The sequence below is a fragment of the Sebastes umbrosus genome, chromosome 13, assembly GCF_015220745.1.
Source record: "Sebastes umbrosus isolate fSebUmb1 chromosome 13, fSebUmb1.pri, whole genome shotgun sequence".
Taxonomy (NCBI): Eukaryota; Metazoa; Chordata; class Actinopteri; order Perciformes; family Sebastidae; genus Sebastes; species Sebastes umbrosus.
Window position 1 is genome coordinate 25,408,035 of NC_051281.1, and position 21,754 is coordinate 25,429,788.

The 21,754-nt window shown below is 43.3% G+C and overlaps 3 protein-coding genes and 1 long non-coding RNA gene across 4 annotated transcripts; 3 read left to right on the plus strand and 1 right to left on the minus strand.

Annotated features, from left to right (window-relative positions):
- Nucleotides 1–1,586: 1,586 nt before the first annotated feature.
- LOC119500441 (trichohyalin-like) lies at nt 1,587–4,846 on the plus strand. Its single transcript, XM_037790157.1, has 2 exons — nt 1,587–4,267; nt 4,562–4,846. The coding sequence occupies exons 1-2, from the start codon at nt 1,613–1,615 to the stop codon at nt 4,844–4,846; spliced, it is 2,940 nt and encodes a 979-aa protein (XP_037646085.1). The 5' UTR covers nt 1,587–1,612.
- A 2,491-nt stretch (nt 4,847–7,337) lies between these two features.
- On the minus strand, nt 7,338–12,600 carry LOC119500213 (patatin-like phospholipase domain-containing protein 2). Its single transcript, XM_037789838.1, has 6 exons — nt 12,291–12,600; nt 10,632–10,692; nt 10,321–10,509; nt 10,099–10,231; nt 9,786–9,887; nt 7,338–7,875 (listed from the first exon to the last, which is right to left on the minus strand). Exons 1-6 carry the CDS (start codon nt 12,345–12,347, stop codon nt 7,656–7,658), a joined length of 762 nt encoding a protein of 253 aa, XP_037645766.1. The 5' UTR covers nt 12,348–12,600; the 3' UTR covers nt 7,338–7,655.
- A 1,699-nt stretch (nt 12,601–14,299) lies between these two features.
- On the plus strand, nt 14,300–17,134 carry slc40a1 (solute carrier family 40 member 1). The gene is made up of 3 exons (XM_037789833.1): nt 14,300–14,838; nt 14,985–15,626; nt 16,112–17,134. The coding sequence occupies exons 1-3, from the start codon at nt 14,595–14,597 to the stop codon at nt 16,426–16,428; spliced, it is 1,203 nt and encodes a 400-aa protein (XP_037645761.1). The 5' UTR covers nt 14,300–14,594; the 3' UTR covers nt 16,429–17,134.
- Nucleotides 17,135–19,039: 1,905 nt separating this feature from the next.
- LOC119499860 lies at nt 19,040–21,747 on the plus strand. Its single transcript, XR_005209460.1, has 3 exons — nt 19,040–19,177; nt 21,419–21,525; nt 21,634–21,747. It is a non-coding gene; the product is annotated as an uncharacterized LOC119499860 (long non-coding RNA).
- Nucleotides 21,748–21,754: the final 7 nt, after the last annotated feature.

The following is a 21,754-nucleotide window of genomic DNA, read 5'->3' on the forward strand; positions in this document are numbered from 1 at the left end:
ACGGACGTTAACGGTTTTAAATATTCAAAAAATAGCCTACATATGTTAGATAAGCTGACAAACAAATGTAGGAAAATAAATAAAAAAAAAATAACGAAAGTTTTAAGACTATTACCCGCTTTTACCCTCACACAATAATAATTTTTTTTTTGGTCGTGTCTAGAAGATAACCCGTAAATCTCGCGAGACTCACTACCCGACGCCCTATCCTAACCTCAAGCATCTCGCGAGAGTTTCCCCAACTAGTTCTAGACACGATCCTTTTATTTTTATTTTTTTAAATATTAATAACCTACAATTTCCGGAACCAAACAAACTTCAGAGCTTTTCAAACTTAACACATAAACATTATAATTTGTATTTTATTTCCTGTTTGCAATGATTGTTTAATGTAGCTGACAGGAAGTTGAATTTGAAACAAAATGTGTTGCCATGGCGATGAACCGGTGACGTCATCGGTCCTATGTTGCGATGCGTCGTGACGTCACTGGATACATGAAAGCAATTCTGTTGCTAGGGGCGATGGCTCTGAAGTTTTGCAAAGGGCTCCCTAATGATCTCATAGGTTATGGGATATTTAGTGTGACCAATTGAAATCACATAATAGCCTGTATTTCCACAGCAGCTCACATAATCTGCATTATCTTAACGCTTAATAAGATAAAAGATTTAAAAATGGCACAGACTATCCTTTTGCAAGTTGACAGCCTAATTCAACAGAGCGCCATCATCAGCCAAAACATAAAGAGAGTGTGCCAAGACAACGGGGCTCTTCGTAAGGACTCCCGGACTATGAAAAAAACCATTGAATCCCTCCAACAGCAAATTCAGGACCTTCAGGAAATGCTTCAGATAGAGAAGGACCAGAAAGAAGAAATGCATCTCACAGCTGTTGGAAAAGAGAAAGCACTTCTCCAAGAGCTGGATGAAATGAAAGAGATGACCTCTGTCCATGATATCCAGCTTCAGAAAATGCTCCAGATAGAATGGGACAAGAAGGAAGAGATGCGACTCAAAGCCTGTGAGATGGAGAGTACACTTTCCCAGGAGACGGAGGCTATGAGAAGAACCAGTGAATCTCTCCAACACCAAATTCAGGACCTTCAGGAAATGCTCCAGATAGAATGGGACGAAAAGGAAGAGATGCGTCTCAAAGCCTGTGAGATGGAGGGTAAACTTTCCCAGGAGACGGAGGCTTTGAGAAATAACAATGAATCTCTCCAATACCAAATTCAGGACATTCAGGAAATGCTCCGTATTGAAAGGAACGAGAACGAAAAGATGCATCTCACAGCTGTTGGAAAAGAGAAAGCACTTCTCCAAGAGCTGGATGAAATGAAAGAGATGACCTCTGTCCATGATATCCGGCTTCAGAAAATACTCCAGATAGAATGGGACGAAAAGGAAGAGATGCGTCTCAAAGCCTGTGAGATGGAGGGTAAACTTTCCCAGGAGACGGAGGCTTTGAGAAATAACAATGAATCTCTCCAACACCAAATTCAGGACCTTCAGGAAATGCTCCGGATAGAAAAACAGCAGAAGGAAGATATGCGTCTCAAAGCCTGTGAGATGGAGCGTGAAACTTTACCAGGAGAAGAGGGAGAAGGAGGCTATGAGAAATAACAATGAATCTCTCCAATACCAAATTCAGGACATTCAGGAAATGCTCCGTATTGAAAGGAACGAGAACGAAAAGATGCATCTCACAGCTGTTGGAAAAGAGAAAGCACTTATCCAAGAGCTGGATGAAATGAAAGAGATGACCTCTGTCCATGATATCCAGCTTCAGAAAATGCTCCAGATAGAATGGGACAAGAAGGAAGAGATGCGTCTCAAAGCCTGTGAGATGGAGGGTAAACTTTCCCAGGAGACGGAGGCTTTGAGAAATAACAATGAATCTCTCCAACACCAAATTCAGGACCTTCAGGAAATGCTCCGGATAGAAAAACAGCAGAAGGAAGATATGCGTCTCAAAGCCTGTGAGATGGAGCGTGAACTTTACCAGGAGAAGAGGGAGAAGGAGGCTATGAGAAATAACAATGAATCTCTCCAATACCAAATTCAGGACATTCAGGAAATGCTCCGTATTGAAAGGAACGAGAACGAAAAGATGCATCTCACAGCTGTTGGAAAAGAGAAAGCACTTATCCAAGAGCTGGATGAAATGAAAGAGATGACCTCTGTCCATGATATCCAGCTTCAGAAAATGCTCCAGATAGAATGGGACAAGAAGGAAGAGATGCATCTCAAAGCCTGTGAGATGGAGGGTAAACTTTCCCAGGAGACGGAGGCTTTGAGAAATAACAATGAATCTCTCCAACACCAAATTCAGGACCTTCAGGAAATGCTCCGGATAGAAAAACAGCAGAAGGAAGATATGCGTCTCAAAGCCTGTGAGATGGAGCGTGAACTTTACCAGGAGAAGAGGGAGAAGGAGGCTATGAGAAATAACAATGAATCTCTCCAATACCAAATTCAGGACATTCAGGAAATGCTCCGTATTGAAAGGAACGAGAACGAAAAGATGCATCTCACAGCTGTTGGAAAAGAGAAAGCACTTATCCAAGAGCTGGATGAAATGAAAGAGATGACCTCTGTCCATGATATCCAGCTTCAGAAAATGCTCCAGATAGAATGGGACAAGAAGGAAGAGATGCGACTCAAAGCCTGTGAGATGGAGAGTACACTTTCCCAGGAGACGGAGGCTTTGAGAAATAACAATGAATCTCTCCAACACCAAATTCAGGACCTTCAGGAAATGCTCCGGATAGAAAAACAGCAGAAGGAAGATATGCGTCTCAAAGCCTGTGAGATGGAGCGTGAACTTTACCAGGAGAAGAGGGAGAAGGAGGCTATGAGAAATAACAATGAATCTCTCCAATACCAAATTCAGGACATTCAGGAAATGCTCCGTATTGAAAGGAACGAGAACGAAAAGATGCATCTCACAGCTGTTGGAAAAGAGAAAGCACTTATCCAAGAGCTGGATGAAATGAAAGAGATGACCTCTGTCCATGATATCCAGCTTCAGAAAATGCTCCAGATAGAATGGGACAAGAAGGAAGAGATGCGTCTCAAAGCCTGTGAGATGGAGGGTAAACTTTCCCAGGAGACGGAGGCTTTGAGAAATAACAATGAATCTCTCCAACACCAAATTCAGGACCTTCAGGAAATGCTCCGGATAGAAAAACAGCAGAAGGAAGATATGCGTCTCAAAGCCTGTGAGATGGAGCGTGAACTTTACCAGGAGAAGAGGGACAAGGAGGCTATGAGAAATAACAATGAATCTCTCCAATACCAAATTCAGGACATTCAGGAAATGCTCCGTATTGAAAGGAACGAGAACGAAAAGATGCATCTCACAGCTGTTGGAAAAGAGAAAGCACTTATCCAAGAGCTGGATGAAATGAAAGAGATGACCTCTGTCCATGATATCCAGCTTCAGAAAATGCTCCAGATAGAATGGGACAAGAAGGAAGAGATGCGACTCAAAGCCTGTGAGATGGAGAGTACACTTTCCCAGGAGACGGAGGCTTTGAGAAATAACAATGAATCTCTCCAACACCAAATTCAGGACCTTCAGGAAATGCTCCGGATAGAAAAACAGCAGAAGGAAGATATGCGTCTCAAAGCCTGTGAGATGGAGCGTGAACTTTACCAGGAGAAGAGGGAAAAGGAGGCTATGAGAAATAACAATGAATCTCTCCAATACCAAATTCAGGACATTCAGGAAATGCTCCGTATTGAAAGGAACGAGAACGAAAAGATGCATCTCACAGCTGTTGGAAAAGAGAAAGCACTTATCCAAGAGCTGGATGAAATGAAAGAGATGACCTCTGTCCATGATATCCAGCTTCAGGAAATGCTCCAGATAGAATGGGACAAGAAGGAAGAGATGCGTCTCAAAGCCTGTGAGATGGAGAGTACACTTTCCCAGGAGAAGGAGGCTATGAGAAGAACCAGTGAATCTCTCCAACACCAAATTCAGGACCTTCAGGAAATGCTCCAGCTCGAAAGGAACAAGAATGAAGAGATGCATCTCACAGCTGTTGGAAAAGAGAAAGCACTTCTCCAAGAGCTGGATGAAATGAAAGAGATGACCTCTGTCCATGATATCCAGTTTCAGGAAATGCTCCAGAAAGAAAAGGACCAGAAGGAAGAGATGCATCTCAAAGCCTGTGAGATGAAGAGTGCACTTTCCCAGGAGATGGACGCTATGCAACAAAACAATGAATCTCTCCAACACCAAATTCAGGACCTTCAGGAAATGCTCCGGATAGAAAAACAGCAGAAGGAAGATATGCGTCTCAAAGCCTGTGAGATGGAGCGTGAACTTTACCAGGAGAAGAGGGAGAAGGAGGCTATGAGAAATAACAATGAATCTCTCCAATACCAAATTCAGGACATTCAGGAAATGCTCCGTATTGAAAGGAACGAGAACGAAAAGATGCATCTCACAGCTGTTGGAAAAGAGAAAGCACTTATCCAAGAGCTGGATGAAATGAAAGAGATGACCTCTGTCCATGATATCCAGCTTCACCAAATTCAGGACCTTCAGGATATACTCCGGATAGTAAAACACCAGAAAGAAGAGATGCGTCTCAAAGCCTGTGAGATGGAGAGTGCACTCTCCCAGGAGAAGGAGGAGAAGGAGGCTATGGCACAAACCAATGAAGCCCTCAAACTAAAGCTTCAGGAGCTTAAACAAATACTGAAAGACGTAAATGAAGACATACGTCAAATCAACGAGGCAGATGTAAATGATGGGCTGATGGTTTGGGTCATGGACTCGCTGGGATGGGGATCACATAGGCCCCCCTTAAGGCAGCGCGGTTCTCAGCAGTAAACCGATGGATTGCCTCCTCCGGGTAGGGAATGAGTCCTTACCCCAAGTGAAGGAGCTCAAGTACCCCGGGGTCTTGTTCGCGAGTGAGGGGACTATAGAACGTGAGATTGGCCGGAGAATCAGAGCAGCGGGGGCGGTATTGCATTCACTTTACCGCACCGTTGTGACGAAAAGGGAGCTGAGCCGGAAGGCAAAGCTCTCGATCTACAGGTCAATCTTCGTTCCTACTCTCACCTATGGTCATGAGGGTTGGGTCATGACCAAAAGAACAAGGTCGCGGGTACAAGCGGCCGAAATGGGTTTCCTCAGGAGGGTGGCTGGCGTCTCCCTTAGAGATAGGGTGAGAAGCTCAGTCATCCGTGAGGGACTCGGAGTAGAGCCGCTGCTCCTTCGCGTTGAAAGGAGCCAGCTTAGGTGGTTCGGGCATCTAGTACAGATGCCCCCTGGACGCCTCTCTCTGGGAGGTGTTCCAGGCACGACCAGCTGGGAGGAGACCACGGGGAAGACCCAGGACTAGGTGGAGAGATTATATCTCCGCCTGGGAACGCCTCAGGATCCCCCAGTCAGAGCTGGTTAATGTGGCCCGGGAAAGGGTGTTTTGGGGTCCCCTGCTGGAGCTGTTGCCCCTGCGACCCGACCCCGGGTAAGCGGTTGAAGATGGATGGATGGATGGATATTTCCTTTAGGTCTGCGCGTGAGCTCAGTTAATTGCTGACTATATCCTTTAGGTCTGAGCGTGAGCTCAGGTAATTGCTAACTGTATATTTCCTTTAGCCAGCTGAGGCCTTTCTGTGTGGAGTCTGCATGTTCTCCCCACGCCTGCATGGGTTTCCTCCGGGTGCTCCGGTTTCTTCCCACAGTCCAAAGACATGCAAGTTAAGTCAATTGGTGACTGTTTATTTCCTTTAGGTCTGAGAGTGACACTCAGAAGAAATGTGTGCCATCGGTTTGTGTTAACCATTTACAATAAAATATAACAAATAAAATAAATAAATAAATAAACTAAATGCTGGTGTACCGTTTAATACATTATATTAAAAGAGACATATTGAAATTGATATTGAAAAGATAAACAGACCTACCAATCATGACACAACACGAGTGGCACCATAAGAGAGTAATATATGTGTGTGCATGTATTGTGTCACCATTTGGTGCAGGACACTCAAACAAACAAAACAACCGATTTAAAATTGTTTAATCACAAGAGAATATCACAGTGTAATAACATAACTTTACATTCAAGTGACAGGCGATGTAAAAACAGATTTACAACTGGAAGGTCAGACCATAATACACTGATAACGCTGACATTACATCACTGGTTGCGACTCTCTTGATGAGCACACTCAGCATCAGTGTTTCATTTTGGCAAATTAAGTCCAAAAGTCCAAAGACATGCAGGGCGCTGACTCTTATGCGTCAGCCCTGTGATAGTCTGGCGACCCGTCCAGGGCGTACCCCGCCATCACTCCATGTCAGCTGAGATTGCCTCCAGCCCCATTGGTCAGTAATGTTAGTGATCAGTGAGTAAAGTGACTTATGTGGCAGATTTGTCTCAATATTTAGAGTTCTGTGACGCAGTAAACGCTCTAGTCTTTGACATCACCTCATTTAAAGGGCACTTTAGTTTATTGCAACCACCATTTCTATCGGTTGTAATCAGCAGCGCCGGGCTCCAGCTGTAGCTATAGCCACTAATCTAAGCTTTTATTTTATTTTATTTAACCTTTATTTAACCAGGCAAGTCATTTAAGAACAAATTCTTATTTACAGTGGTGGCCTGGCAAAAGGTGAAGCCTCTTGAGGGAAGGGGGGTAAAATAGGGATGCACCGATACCACTTTTTTTCAGACTGAGTACAAGTACTTACATTTGGGTACTCGCCGATACCGAGTACCGATACGAGTACTTCTCTGTGCCAAAAGACCCTCGTTAACAGCCAGCTGGAGGGTGTTAGCGACACACGGCAGGCTGGGGAGTCCCGCATACGAGGCGGTGCGCCGTAATCGGCTCTAGGTCGGCTTGGAAAGGCTCGGGGCGAATGTGGCTCGCTGCCGCAGATTTACAGCGCTCCCCGCCAGGACCTCGCCGCCCGTAGACAAAGGGCTCGCTTCGCCCTCTCTCCCCGCCGGGGCCCCCTGCTCTTAGTGTGACTGTCGACCTGGACGGACTGTTTTCAGTGCGCACCCAACCGCGTCATGACGCCAGAGCGGGGCTCGGCCCACGTAAAAGGCGCCAGGGGTCTGCGGCGATGTCGGCAACCCACCCAACCCGTCTTGAAACACGGACCAAGGAGTCTAACGGTATCGCTGCTGTTGTATTGGAGCCGTTGTATCGGAGCCGTTGTGCGAGTACGAGTACATGAGCACAGTATCGGACCCGATACTGGTATCGGTATCGGTGCATCCCTAGGGTAAAATAAATTAGATTAAATTAAACGGACAGATAGATGGAGACTCTTGATTGAATTATCTGTACTGGGATTGAGGAATGAATGCTACATTGAGTATATTTTAAACCAACAGGTAGGTAGGGTTGTAGTTAGATTGTAAAACTAGACACTTTTCTAGTGCTGTACATAAAAAAAAAGGTCATAAAAGACACATCCACGATCCTGAGTGAGTTCTCCAGAGCACTCGTTAAAATATAATACAGTCGGTGCCGCCTGGAGTGTTCAGAGTCAGAGATTAAATGTGCGTTTCCTTGAAAACATTTTGTTTGCTGGTTCAAATCTGTACCACCCCGTCGATCCACCAGCTCCTCCTCACAGGAAGAGGGGTCATGATTGTCAAAGTGCAGGTCCTGAATCATTCAGGTTCATCCTGCGAGCCGACGTAGAAGCTAACTTTTTGCGGAGAGGAGAGGGCGATGTGAGGATGATGGTGGGAGGAGGTAGATTTGGGGATCTCCCAGTAGCTGCCGTGGAGGTCTAGGGAGGAAAGAGGAGGCGGGTTGTCTCCCTGCATGGGTTTATCACACTCTGTAGGTAGAGGCGGCTCGCTCAAGCATTTCCTCAGGCACGGCTCTCTGTAGAGGCGATTACACACCGTTAGTTTCACTTATTGTCTCATTGCATATAAAGAAATAGGCAACACAGTTTGATGTAATGTGTGAATGTCCAGCAGGCAAAGAGACTCCAAGCTGCGAGTTGTAATGTCTGCTTGTTTGGACCCGATCTTCTACTGCATCGCTCTGACGGCTCAGGAACAACAAACTGGTGAAGTCATGTTGTTCTGTGTCAGTTTGACATCAGTAAGAGTTTGAGTGAGTGCCAGTAGAGATTAGGGCTGTCAATCGATTCATATTTAATCACGATTAATCGCATGATTGTCCATAGCTAATCGCGATTAATCAGAAAATTAATTTTTTATCTGTTCAAAATGTACCTTAAAGGGAGATTAGTCAAGTATTTAATCCTCTTATCAACATGGGAGTGGACAAATATGCTGCTTTATTCAAAATGTATGTATATATTTATTATTTTAAATCAATTAACAACACAAAACAATGACAGATATTGATCCAGAAATCCTCACAGGTACTGCATTTAACATAAAACAATATGCTCCAATCATAACATGGCAAACTGCAGCCCAACAGGCAACAACAGCTGTCAGTGTGTCAGTGTGCTGACTTGACTATGACTTGCCCCAAACTGCATGTGATTATCATAGAGTGTGCATGTCTGTAAAGGGGAGACTCGTGGGTACCCAGAGAACCCATTTACATTCACTGATCTGGAGGTCAGAGGTCAAGGGACCCCTTTTGAAATGACCGTGACAGTTTTTCCTTGCCAAAATGTATTTTGGCACCAATGTCAGTACCTCCACAGCCCACTAGATGTCACTCTGAGGCCCACAAACAGCTGCTGTACAGTATATACTGTCTATCCCTACCTCATGTATGTAAACCTTTATGGAATGATTAATGCAACAGGTTGCTTTATAATAGAATATTTTATTTATTTCTCTACCTTTATAATATAAAGCAACATTTCTTTAATATTTATATTTATATATTTATTCCAGCACCCTTTGCACTCTGCACCATTGCGCAAATATATATACTGTATATATATATATATATATATATATAAATACACAGTATAATAGGGCTGTCAATCGATTCAAATATTTAATTGCGATTATTCTCAAATCAATCTTTTTTTTTTTTTTATCTGGTCAAAATGAAACTTAAAGGGAGATTTGTCAAGTATTGAATACTCTTATTATTTAATAACTATATGCTAAAATAGCATATAATGGTTAAAATAGAGCCATTTGGGCTTGAGAAGCGGCTGCTCTTCATCGGAGGTGGAAAAAACTAATAGAAGACACTTCATCACAGGCACAAATCTCACCATTGTGTGATTTACTGTCGACACAAATATAACCTGGTAGCTGAAAATAAAGCGTATCAATTAACTTTGTATTCTTTTCCTGGAAATGCATTAAATAAATTACCAGCTTTTATAAAATATATAAAATATTAAAATGTTTATAATAAAGTAGAGTTTGAGGTAAATATTGGGGTCATTCCAAAGAAATTTCCAATAGGTTACTTGCTAATTATCACCTAATTACCATGACATTTGCGGAGCTGTAAAATGTTATTGTGGTAAACTAGAGAAGCTCTTCTTCTTCTTCTTCTGGTATTTCTGCTATTTAACTACACAGCTTCAGATGCCCTGATTTTAATGTAGCCAAGTGTAAATGGAGCCTGAGTAACTTCTCCTAACTATTATCATTTGTTTTTATTTTAATTATTTATGTGATTATTCTATTACTTTCTTCTATCTTTTGTTTTATGTATTGTTATGTCATTTTCTGTAGTTTTCATATACAACTTTTTAGGTTTGTAATTAGCAGGTGGATAACTAACTGTATGGCTGAGTGAGTGCACGATGTGTATGCAGTGTGTAGAGAGTCATCTGTCACCTGATGGCTGGTGCTCCTCTCCAGGCCTGTTGGTACATGTCACCTGCCACCCCAAACAGCCAGCGCATATCCGCTGGCACCTCTGGGATCCACTCCACTAACCTGGGAGCAGAGCACAAAACCATGTTATTATATGAACAGACACTGAACTGATGTTTAACACGGAAACCTGACTCTCTCTTGCTACGAGATGAGTGGAAATGAGTTGTGCAGAGCTCTGTTACTTAAATGGGGAACTTCCATGGTCTCGGAAAGTTCAAGCAGTATTTGTGAACGCCCCCCCGGCTTTAAATGTGTTTAGATCTAAACTCACCTCTGGGCCACTGAGTAGGCCGACTGTACAGGAAGCGTGTACGGCATGAGCATGTAGGAGGCCACTCTCACTGGCAGCATCCCGGACACCTTGGCATACAGGCCGGGTTTGTCTTGGCAGGCCTCGCAGAACACTGACGGACCCACAGAGAACAGACGCGTTACAAAATCATCTCTTCATTACTAAATAAAACCAAATAGAGTCTGGGATGACCTTCCACACCTTTCTTGATGGACGTGGGCAGAACGATCTGCTCATCCAGCCACCAGTGCTGTTTGCGCAGCAGGCGGAGCCTCCGGAGGACCCACTCTTTGTTGGTTTCCGTGTGCTTGCCGCAGCAGGCGGACGGGCTCTCTGGCGGGCTCTCTGGCGGGGCGAGGCCCGAGGTCGGATGCTCCAGCATCAGCAGGTCTAAACACGACATCAGGGACACAGTCCGAAGGTTAAAGCTAGAGGCTGATAAGGGATGCATCATAACTAACGTAAGCTTGTTTCAGAGAGTCACCATGGTAACAGAGCAGTAGGACACTCACTGTTTTCTTCAAGGAAGCGTAGAGCATCCTTATAACCGCTCTGACACATCTCAGCCAGGACCTGTGGACAGGAAGACAGTACATCTTATAAAAACGGTCTTTCACACAGTGCTGTATGGAGACTGTGACGAGTCTGTTTCACAATAAAACTCTTCTTTATGTTAAAGCTGTTGTTGACCCTTTAGAGCTGCCAGTCTCCCGCACTATCTGCTTTAAACTACCATCTGGTTGAGCTATTTTTTATAAAGATAACTCGTTATACAACTTAGGATAACTCAGTATTTCTTTCTTTTTTATTTATGTTAGCATTAACTGTGTCACAATTAAAAGAAAAGCACATGTTAAAAGGGCAGTTATTTAGAAAACAAAGGGCAGAGGTGTATATATTGCATTTCAGTGTTGTCCAGCAGAGGGCCATGGGAAATTTTAAATGTGTAAAAATGAAATACACCTCTTCAATTTGTTTTCTGTGTTGTGGTTTGATTTCTATGTGGTATGGAAAAAACAAAAATTAATTGATTAAAGACAAAAAAGCTAAATTGTTGTCCTTTCAGCATATGGTTTTGAATTATGAAGGATAAACAATGGGTTATGTATTTCACTTTATTTCTTTAGTTGATTTTTATTTAGGTATTTTATATCTTCCATACCATAACTGAACGCACAAATGAGTGGTATCAAACTTCTCATCTAACTCTCTGCAAAAAAAAAAGCGAATAAATGTAAAAAACATTTATTTAAAAAAAGACTTGGAAAGTACTCTGTGTTCCTATGAACGTCAATATGACAAGTGGACATAGAGTTCCTGCCTCAAGCGTGTCCGTAGACTTGTTATTCATGTGGTGCGGTACAGAGAGGTAATTCCTCCCCGTAGGAATGTGGTCAGATCGCACAGATTTGTGCACCCAATTACATAATCGCGGAATCCAGACGGCACAATGTGCACACGTGAGGGGAGCGGCGAGGAGCCAGGCTGTTGTATAATAACTACAACACAGCTCTACCCTAAAGCTCACCTCATCTTAAAGGTTACCTAATAATAATAATCACAGAGCTAGTTTTGCGATTTTGTGCAATTCTGTTAACTGTTTTTAACACTAGACCATCGGAAAAGGTTGAATCATACACGTCTAGGGACTTTTACTTTAGAAAATCTCTAAATGAATCCAGTAAAAATGTTTGATTTTCAGCATGTATGTAGTCAGAGATGTCCTGAAGTCAAATATATCAGTCATTGTCAGGAATTATTTATTATCCAGCAACCCAGAAATCAAAGAATAAAGACATTTCCCTCACAAATTAGTGATATTTTCTTTTTAATTCATAAGGGTCATGTAATGTTTTATACTTCTGGTGAATATAATCCATCAATCTTATTTCCATAGATGTATTTTGTATCTACAGTTCTCTTTGTTAACAACTTATTTTGAAAACCGTGACGTAGTCCCACGTGTTTACTTCCTCTAACTTCTCCAAGGTGGTCTCTAGCTCTCCCGACAGCTCCGTTCTCTTTATCCATCCTTTACTGGATGTGTAGTTTTTACCACGCTGGATTTAACGTGTGCTTTCTTGACAAGAGCTGCCATTTTGGACTGAAAACACTCATCATATTCATCATATTTTCATATTGTGTTATTCTAGATTTCTTTAGTCCCGTACCTTGGGTTCTGGTGGAAACAGGGCCCTGCTGAGGCGGTACATGTTGCCCAGGTTCATCTGGATGCTGGTGTTGGTGAAGCGCAGCTCGTGGAAGCTGGTGGAGTTGTCGCGGGGACAGATGTCACACTCGCCGGAGAAGGGAGAGATGGTGATGGTGTTCTTCAGCTCCGACTGCGGCAGGTTGTTGCTGATCCCGCCGTCCACGTAACGCTAAAGAGACACAGAGAATGGGTTGACGGAGAGGATGCGTTGCTTTCACTACACTACACTGTGTTTATCTGTATCTGGGACTGCTCTGACTAAACATCCTGAGGACACGACCGCCTTTCAGACCACTCTGTACTCAAACAAGAGTCACATCCCTCTAACACAAAAACAGCTTTGTATTTATGAGAGACTTCACTTTTTACAGATTTTAATTATGTAATAAAACGCTCCAGTTCCGTTTTAGATTCAACCTCTGGAACATTAGAAACTGAATGGAGGGTTTTTATCATTTAAAGCGCTTAAAATGTCACGGAGAAAGGATTAACCTTATTTCCAAGAGACGCTGCCGGGTGCAAAATGTAGCATCTGCGTTACGAGCTGTCAGCCTGACGGAATATAGGTCAGCGAGGGAATGGAGGACAGGACATCCGTCAATGTGCAAACACAGTGTGGAAACGTGGATCTGGACACTTTCACCTACATTAGTGTAATATTGGTTTTACGTCATTAGTACTGGCTTACCAGTACCGATATTCATTCATTCATTATCTGTAACCGCTTATCCTATTCGGGGAAGCTGATCCCAGCTGACGTTGGGCGAAGGGGAGGTACAACCTGGACAGGTCGCCAGACTATCACAGGGCTGACACATAGAGACAGACAACCATTCACAACCTACGGGACATTTAGAGTCAACTATTAACCTAACCTGCATGTCTTTGGACTGTGGGAGGAAACCTGAGCACCCGGAGATAAACCCACAGGGTGAACATGCAAACTCCACACAGAAGGGTGCAGCTGGCTTACCAATATTATCAGCCGATATTAGCTCATCACAGATTTATCCTGTTGGCACATACAGTATGTTTAATGGTGCCGTCAAATGGGGGTCGTGTTCACCGCGTCCACGAGCAGAGTCCATATGAACGCCCCGCTCTTGTGGTATTCAGTCCAAAGTTTCTGAAAGCTTCACGACTTGTGACGTGTTTTTTTGACGTCAGAAATGGCGGAGGTCATGGAAGTTCATTTTCAATAAGTTAATATATTTTAGTCGTATATTGTTAATAATGATGATATTCCCAACGGCCTCATCTTTTTCCTCTGTCATTATTCCTTTGCATTTCCTGCATTTTGTTATCCACTACCCACTTCTAGACGCCGACAGTAACGTTAATATTGCTGTCGCTTAGCAGCGGCGTTTGCTGTGTGGGCGGAGTCGGCTAGCTGCAGATTCTGCTCGTGGTTCTAACAGGAAAGCCTTATATGGCTTGCAATTCGCTAACGACATCACCAGAGTAGGAAAAGCTGTGCAGCCCATTTCCGGACAAATGGAGCAGGAGAAAAAGAGAGAGGATGGTCTTTTATGATACTATGGTGGCCTGTAGACACACTGGGGACAGATATTGATGTTTAAAAGACATGGAAAAGTGCATTTTGCATAATAGGTGACCTTTAACCACTTGAACGCTGAGCGTATTGTTTACTCAACATTATGGTTCCTTCAAATGAAACTCGTGAGCTCGTGTTTACAACGCGGGAAGTCGTGCACACAACATGCTCGACGTTCAAGTTTCTTTTAAACAACTTCTAAAATCCTAATCACAGTTTGTCACGTGACGATAGCAAACAACAACAGTGCGGAGCTAGTGGAGAGGTAACGGTAGTCAGAGCGAGGAACATGTCAGCCATTTGGCAATATTTCACAGTGGAAAATGTGTTCATGTTTTACAAAGTGTTTAACCTGAGCCAGTCCATACAACAAAGATAGTGATAATATCACATCCATACATGGTCAGTAGTAAACAGCTGTTAAATAATAATAATAATAATAATAATAATAACAACTATATATATTTTTTATCACACTAGTATCGGATCTGTACTCGATATTGGCCGATACCGCATGTTCAGGTATCGGAATCGGTATCAGGAAGGAAAAAATGGTATCGGAACATCTCTACAGTTTAGTAAAACCTGCCATCATATGAATGTAAAACTGACCAAAATATGAGAACTTTAATAGGCCAGTAATTTCCTTTGACATCCGTCAGTATAAGAAACTGTTGATATTGACTTCCACTCTTGTATTAAACAGACATGAATGCCACAGTGCGGATTATCGACCAGCTGACCAACATCCTGGCTCCCATGCTGGTGGGCCAGATAATGGCGTTTGGCTCCAATTTCATTGGCTGCGGCTTCATCTCTGGCTGGAACCTGTGCTCCATGTGTCTGGAGTACGCGCTGCTGTGGAAGGTCTACCAGAAGACGCCGGCGTTGGCCTCGAAAGGCGGCCAGAAGGAGCAGCAACAGGAGCTCAAACAGCTCAGCGCCCCGAAAGGTAGCCGCAAGAACCCTGTGTTTGATTTGTACTAAAATCCTGGTATTTTATTTTTGGTAATAATCTCATTGGTTGAGTTTGGAGAGTTTTGGCCTGTGTGATGATCCAGACTAAATAGAACTAAATCTTTCCATGCCCTTTCTCAGACTTGGAGAACGGCCAGAGTCCTGAGGAGTCGTCTCAGCCGCTGATGAATGAAACCTCAGCCGTGGCCAAGCCCGACGCTCCCAAGCAGCACGGCTGCTGCTACCAGGTGACCGAACCCCTGCGCACCTTGAAGGCCGGCTGGGTGGCCTACTACAACCAGAACATTTTCTTGGCCGGCATGTCCTTGTCTTTCCTGTACATGACGGTGCTGGGCTTCGACTGCATCACCACGGGCTACGCCTACACGCAGGGCCTCAACGGCTCGGTGCTCAGCCTGCTGATGGGGGCCTCGGCCGTGGCGGGTATCTGCGGCACCGTTGCCTTCACTTGGATCCGCAAGAAGTGCGGCCTGATCCGCACGGGCTTCATTTCAGGCGTGGCCCAGCTGTCCTGCCTACTGCTGTGTATTTTCGCTGTCTTTGCTCCCGGGAGCCCCTTCGACCTCAGCGTCTCGCCCTTCCAGGACCTTTACACCCACCTGATCGGAGAGAAGGCGCTGCCCGAGGCCGACCACATCCTCACCAGCATTCTTACCGGTGGAAACGCTACCACTACTGCTGCGCCAACTGAAGAGCTGCCACCTCTACAGTCCTACATGTCTGTTATTCTGCTGTTTTCTGGCGTCATTGCTGCTAGAGTTGGTGAGTAAAATAGTCCCCCTTGAATATTTTTGTGGTGGTTATCTCAATACCATGATATTGTATTCAATATTATTTTGTTTTGAAGCAGAGTAGAAGCTCCAAAGTGCAAATGATCATTGACTGTTATCGGAGTAAATGGTGCATAGTCTGTTTTATTGTTTTATTCAAAAGGAAATTAGAGTGATAGGTGTTATAGTGTTCATGCTTTGTTGGCATGTTCACTTCCTTTCATAAGATTGTAAAAGGCTGTTTCCCAAATTATGACTTCCTAAAGGTGAGTCAAGAAGGTCCACAGGTTGAGCTTTTTCATAAGTAACCAGAATTTCACAAAAGACCTCTACGGATGAGTCATGGATGTCAGAGCAATAATTGCAACCTTTGATTCCAATAATATTGCCTGATATTTCCAGCTACAGCTACTGTTAGCGGTTATTATACGGCTGTAAAGATACCATTATGACTGACTGTTGATCTCCGTCCCGCAGGCCTGTGGTCTTTTGACCTGACAGTGACTCAGCTCATCCAGGAGAATGTGATCGAGTCGGAGCGAGGTGTGATCAACGGCGTCCAGAACTCCATGAATTACCTCTTAGACCTGCTGCACTTCATCATGGTGATTCTGGCTCCGAACCCGGAGGCCTTCGGCCTGCTGGTCATCATCTCTGTGTCCTTCGTGGCCATGGGTCACATCATGTACTTTGGATTTGCCTTCAAGAGCCTGGGCAGCCGCCTCTTCCTCTGCTGCTCGCCGGAGCAGAAGGCGGAGCCGGTGGACAGCCTCTCACTTCCTACCACCGTCTAACCCCACTAAAGACACTCTGTCCTGGGTACATACTTCTCAAGCCTTACCCGACCCCCTGCATCTTATCATACTAACAGCTTTGCTTGTAGCCGGCAGAATGCGAATGCTAACAGAAACCAGAGAAAAGGTAACTTAACACGCTATGCATACTGTAGCCATGAATACAGCACTAATCATGAGTAGGAGGCGAGTAGAAAGCTAACCCATCAGTACAACTTTAGATAAGGCAGGGCTCCTCTCACTATTTCAGTGTGGGAGTCAGGTGAGAGCCGCTCACCTGTGGGTCCATGCTCTTCGATACATACATGCACTGTCAACCACTTCTAGGCTTGTGACCCCAACGTGGGTCCTGTTAAAGAAATCAGGGGATAACACTGTAAAAATCTCCTCCTTCTCCTAACAGCCTGGACCTAGCTGTCAAGAATTGTAAAAGGTGCTCCAGCTAACTAAAGGGCAGAACGACGGAGAAATCTCGCAGGGAAGCGGGCACTGAGGCTCGGATTAAGGGGGACGACTCTTGTCTGAGAAAAGAGAGAACGTCCCCCGTCTTCTGACACTCGCCTCTTGGTGCTGTAGCTGTGTCTGCTAGCAGTTCTCTAATAGCTTAGCCTACATATACATGTATGATGAGCAGGTAATGGATGTCTTCCTCCAGAAGGTTTTTTTATTTAACCAAACACAAAACTGGGATGTAGTCTCTCTTAACACGTACACTGTAAACAATTGCTGTTAATTAACAGCAGAATTTCAACAGTATTTACCTGTTTTTTTTAAATACAGCACTTTACTGTTAATAAATAAGAAATCTGTTAAATTACACTCCATTGACCGTTTTTCAACATAACTATAATGTTTTCCTACAATACAGCCCTTAACTGCTAATCAACCGTTATGTAACAGTTTCATGCAGTATTTTTTGCATTATGGGAAGAATCCTCCTGAACTGCACATGTGAAGTTGGATCAGCTCTTTCTTCATCCATCTCCATCTTACTTGTTATTTGGTGAGTAGCAGTTTTATTTAATTCATAAGTTGGTGCAAAGTCTCATCACATCAGTGATGTTTGTAGTTTGTTTGCATTACTGAATGTGTGTCATGATAGAAGGATTCAGCAGCTAGCTAGCAGCTAGCTAGAATTTCACACACAAAGACAAGGCTAATTTTAATTTCTACATGCATATAGTTAATGTGTGGACACATGTTTTTTGCCAGTTAATTCATGAAGCATAATGCTATCTTTAAAGTGTAAACCTTTACACCTCTACACCTCTATGGATGTCACTTCAACAGTTGAACTAACATTAAGACTTAAGCACACAATGGTTTTGGGTGGCTATACAGCAGTGTAGATTCAAGATTAAGGCAAAGTTATTTTCAAAATAATAGTTGGATCAGCAAGGGACTGTTTGTAACTTCTTACACGTATAAATCATTGCGGGTCTTTGTCCATTGCGCGCTCACGTGTGGCTAAACTGTCTCAGACTCCAACACAAACTACACGGAAGCACCAAAACTGCAAAGTTATATCTAGTGAAGCCCGTCTGTTAAAAAGTGTTGGCCGCGGTCGGGGTTCGCGGTCGGGGTTCGCGGTCCGCGGTCAGAGGCCGCGGTCGGAGACCGTAGCTTTGGTCGCCAGGGCCGGAGTCTCTGCTGTACTCTGCTCCTCTGCCTGCCTTCACTCACACACCGCGCTCGTTCTCGCTATTTCCCTCCACTCACGTGCATGCGCGCACTCTACACACTGTAGAAGAGTCCCTTTAAGTGCTGAAAAATATTTGTTTTTGCTGTAATATACTGCTTCTTCAAATTTGTGTAAGTGTGTGTTAATTACATTGGCATGAGTCTTCTTGATGACATGTTGATAGCACGGTAAAGGCCATTGTAAAGTAAAGGCCATAATAAACCCACAGCAGAAGCTGTGGGTTTATTAGTTGAACTATTGTTGTTTGTTATTGTATTTTTTGGATAATTTCAATCGGACTGTTAAGTTATGTTTAGGTTGATTTTTGACATGTTTCTCTGACATTACAGATGCACTGGACTATTTTACCGCTGCCGTACCGATCATAGTAAGTACTTGCCTATTCATTATATGACACAATTCATAAGTTAATTTTTCAGACATCTCTAACACTGAAATAGGTAACTGTCAGGTGAACTGGCAAAGGAGCAGTTTTCTTTCTTGCTTTGCAGTCTTATAACTGTAGCTTACTGTTTGCTTGCAGTGATGTTTTCTTGTCAGATCTGTGGACATCAGTCTAGCACCTCAGTGGCCTATGTGAGACATATGAAAATTCACAGCAACATACCCAATTTAGTACTGCAGTGTTGTATGCCTAATTGCAAAAGGACCTTTCGAAAATGTGCTGGTCTGAAAGCACATATGTACAGAAATCATAAGGGATGTGTGATTGAGTCCGGAGTGAGTGTGTCAGTGGACCTGACATGCCATGTTGACTTCTGCAGTGCCAAATGTGATTCCTTGACTGAGTTTTATTCTCACCTTAAAGGGCACATCAAAGAAGGACGAGCAGTTGCATGTCCTTTTAATCAATGTGAGAAGACATTTACTGTGGTATCTACATTTACTAGTCATTTGTCCAGAACACGTAAAAAAACTCCAGAGGGGAATCTAATTGAGTCAATCATTGCCCCAGCAGGTGTAAGTGGAACTAGTGGCACTCATAATAATGGTGATTTGCTGTGTGACATGCAGCTTGATGACGCTGACAATACTGAGCATTTGGAGGTTAGCCCTGAAAATATTGAGGATGCATTGTTTTTGAGGAATCTCTCTCTCTTTTATCTGAAACTACAAGCAAAGTTGCTGCTTCCATCCTCCACTATTCAGACAATTATTGAAGATTTGCAGTCAGTACATGACATCAGCCAGTCACAGTTACTTTTTAAACTGAATGAGAAGTTGTGTATGCTTGGGATTCCAGAAGATGCCATAAAGACTGTTATTAATGACCTGAAAGCAGAAGATCTTTTCCGAACTCACAATACCAACACACTGAAAACAGATCAACGTAGAAAGACGGTATTCAAAAACCAATTTAATTATGTTGAACCAGTGCCTATATGTCTGGGACAAAATGAAGCTGGCAAAGAGTGCTTTGCACAATATGTCCCCATAAAACAAACACTTGAAGCTCTTTTCAAGTGCAAGTCTGTAAGTGAACAATACAATCAAGCACACACCCGTGCCAAACATAAGGATGTTTTCCAAGATGTGTGGGATGGGGAAAACGTTACTGAGATCTCACTCCAAACAGAGGGGTCTTCTTTAGGCTTGATCCTTTTTCAGGATGCTTTCGAAGTTGCAAACCCACTTGGTTCAGGAAAAAAGAAACACAAAATACTTGCTGTGTATCTCACGTTGGCAGACCTATTACCTCACCACAGGTCAAGTATTGACCAGATGCAACTAGTTCTTCTCTGCAAAGAACAAGATTTCAAGTATTTTGGTCAGGACTTGGTCATGGGTCGCTTGGTAAAAGATCTGAAAGACCTGGAGAACAATGGTCTAGTGTTACCTGAAGGACATGTCTGTAAAGGAATACTGCATGCTATTGTTGGTGACAACTTAGGGTCACACGGCATTGGAGGATTTCTTGAGAATTTCAGCTTGAGTGTTAATTTCTGCAGATACTGTGAAATTGACAGAAACACATTTCAGGCAGATCCTCTCTGTAGGGCCACTACTCGCACAAAACAATCATACAGAGAGCATGTTCAGAGACTGCAAGGGGATTCAGTCCATAGTGGAGGTATCAAATTTGACTCCTTGTTCAATGAGCTGTCCTTCTTTCATGTATGTCAGCCTGGATTGCCTCCATGTATTGGCCATGATTTGTTTGAAGGCATTGTAGCCTTTGATCTCGCATTGTACATCCAGCATCTGGTGAAGGTAGACAAACAGTTTACTTATCTTGAACTGAACCGAAGGATAAGCCAGTTTAAGTATCTAGGGAATGATGCAAATGATAAACCTTGTGAGGTGACTCCAGGAAGTGACAAGCTGAGTGGGCATGCTGTCCAAAACTGGTGCTTGCTGAGGATGCTACCAGTGCTGATTGGAGAGAAAATTGAATCTCCAGGTGAAAATCAAACCTGGCAACTGGTTTTACAATTAAGAGAAATAGTTTCTCTTATTTGTGCACCAGCAATTTCCACTGGCCAAATAGCATATTTGAGAGTGCTTATTGATGAATATTTGTATGTCAGAAAGCAAGCTTTCCCCGATAAAAAACTAAAGCCAAAGCATCATTATGTCAGCCACTATCCAGAGCTCATAATCCGCTTCGGACCACTTATTCGTTTGTGGACATTACGATTTGAGAGCAAGCACAGTTACTTCAAACAGTGTGCAAGGAAACTGCATAATTTTAAAAACTTGTGCTTAACTCTTGCAGAGAGGCATCAGCTCCTCCAGGCATATCTCAGTGCCGGTGATCTCTTCCCACCATCTGTTGTAGTGGAAAAGGCGACAGAGTTTTTTCCTCTGGACTACAATCACAACATCAAGGAATCGGTATCAAGCTATGATTTTGGCCCTGACAATACTTTGATCGCTCATGAGGCAACTGTGAAAGGCACAAAATACAAAAAAAACATGCTGGTTGTTATAGAAGACAGTTCTGAGGGTCTTGTGATTGGAAAGATCATTGTGGTACTTATCCACAATAATTCAGCAGTGTATTTTATCACTGAAAAATATAATGCTCTGCTTCTCCATGATGTAGGTGTGTATGGCTTCACACCAATTCAGGAAAGCTACTGTTGTGTTAAACAGGATGACCTAGTTGATTATTACCCTTTACCAAAGTATGTATTGTGTGACATGCCAATAATTGTTCCACACCATTCTTTCCTCTCAATAGAGAACAATGACAACCTTGGCGGAGGAGCTGAAGGAGATCATCCCTAGAGCCTTGCCAACTATTTCTGAAGCTGTTCAACAGCTCGTGATAGACAGGCTTTTAAGCTCTGGTTTGGGCTCAAAAGAAGACCTCAAGTATGTGAAACAAGAGGACATTGCAGACTTACTACCTGTTATTCAACAGCGAAAACTTATAGATGCATTCAAAATAGGTATGTTTGCTTACTGTCACAACATCACTATTTCATTATACATTATAATATTGTATTGCTTTTTTTTAAAGCTGTATGTCCTATGTCATATTTGTTTTCATATTTTAGAGACGGAGATAATCACCTTGGACCTCCAAGTCCTGCCGTCCCCTACCACTTCAGTCTGCAGCCACTCTACTACATTTTCCAGTCCATCAGGCACATCTTTGCTCTCCTGCTCGGAATCTGG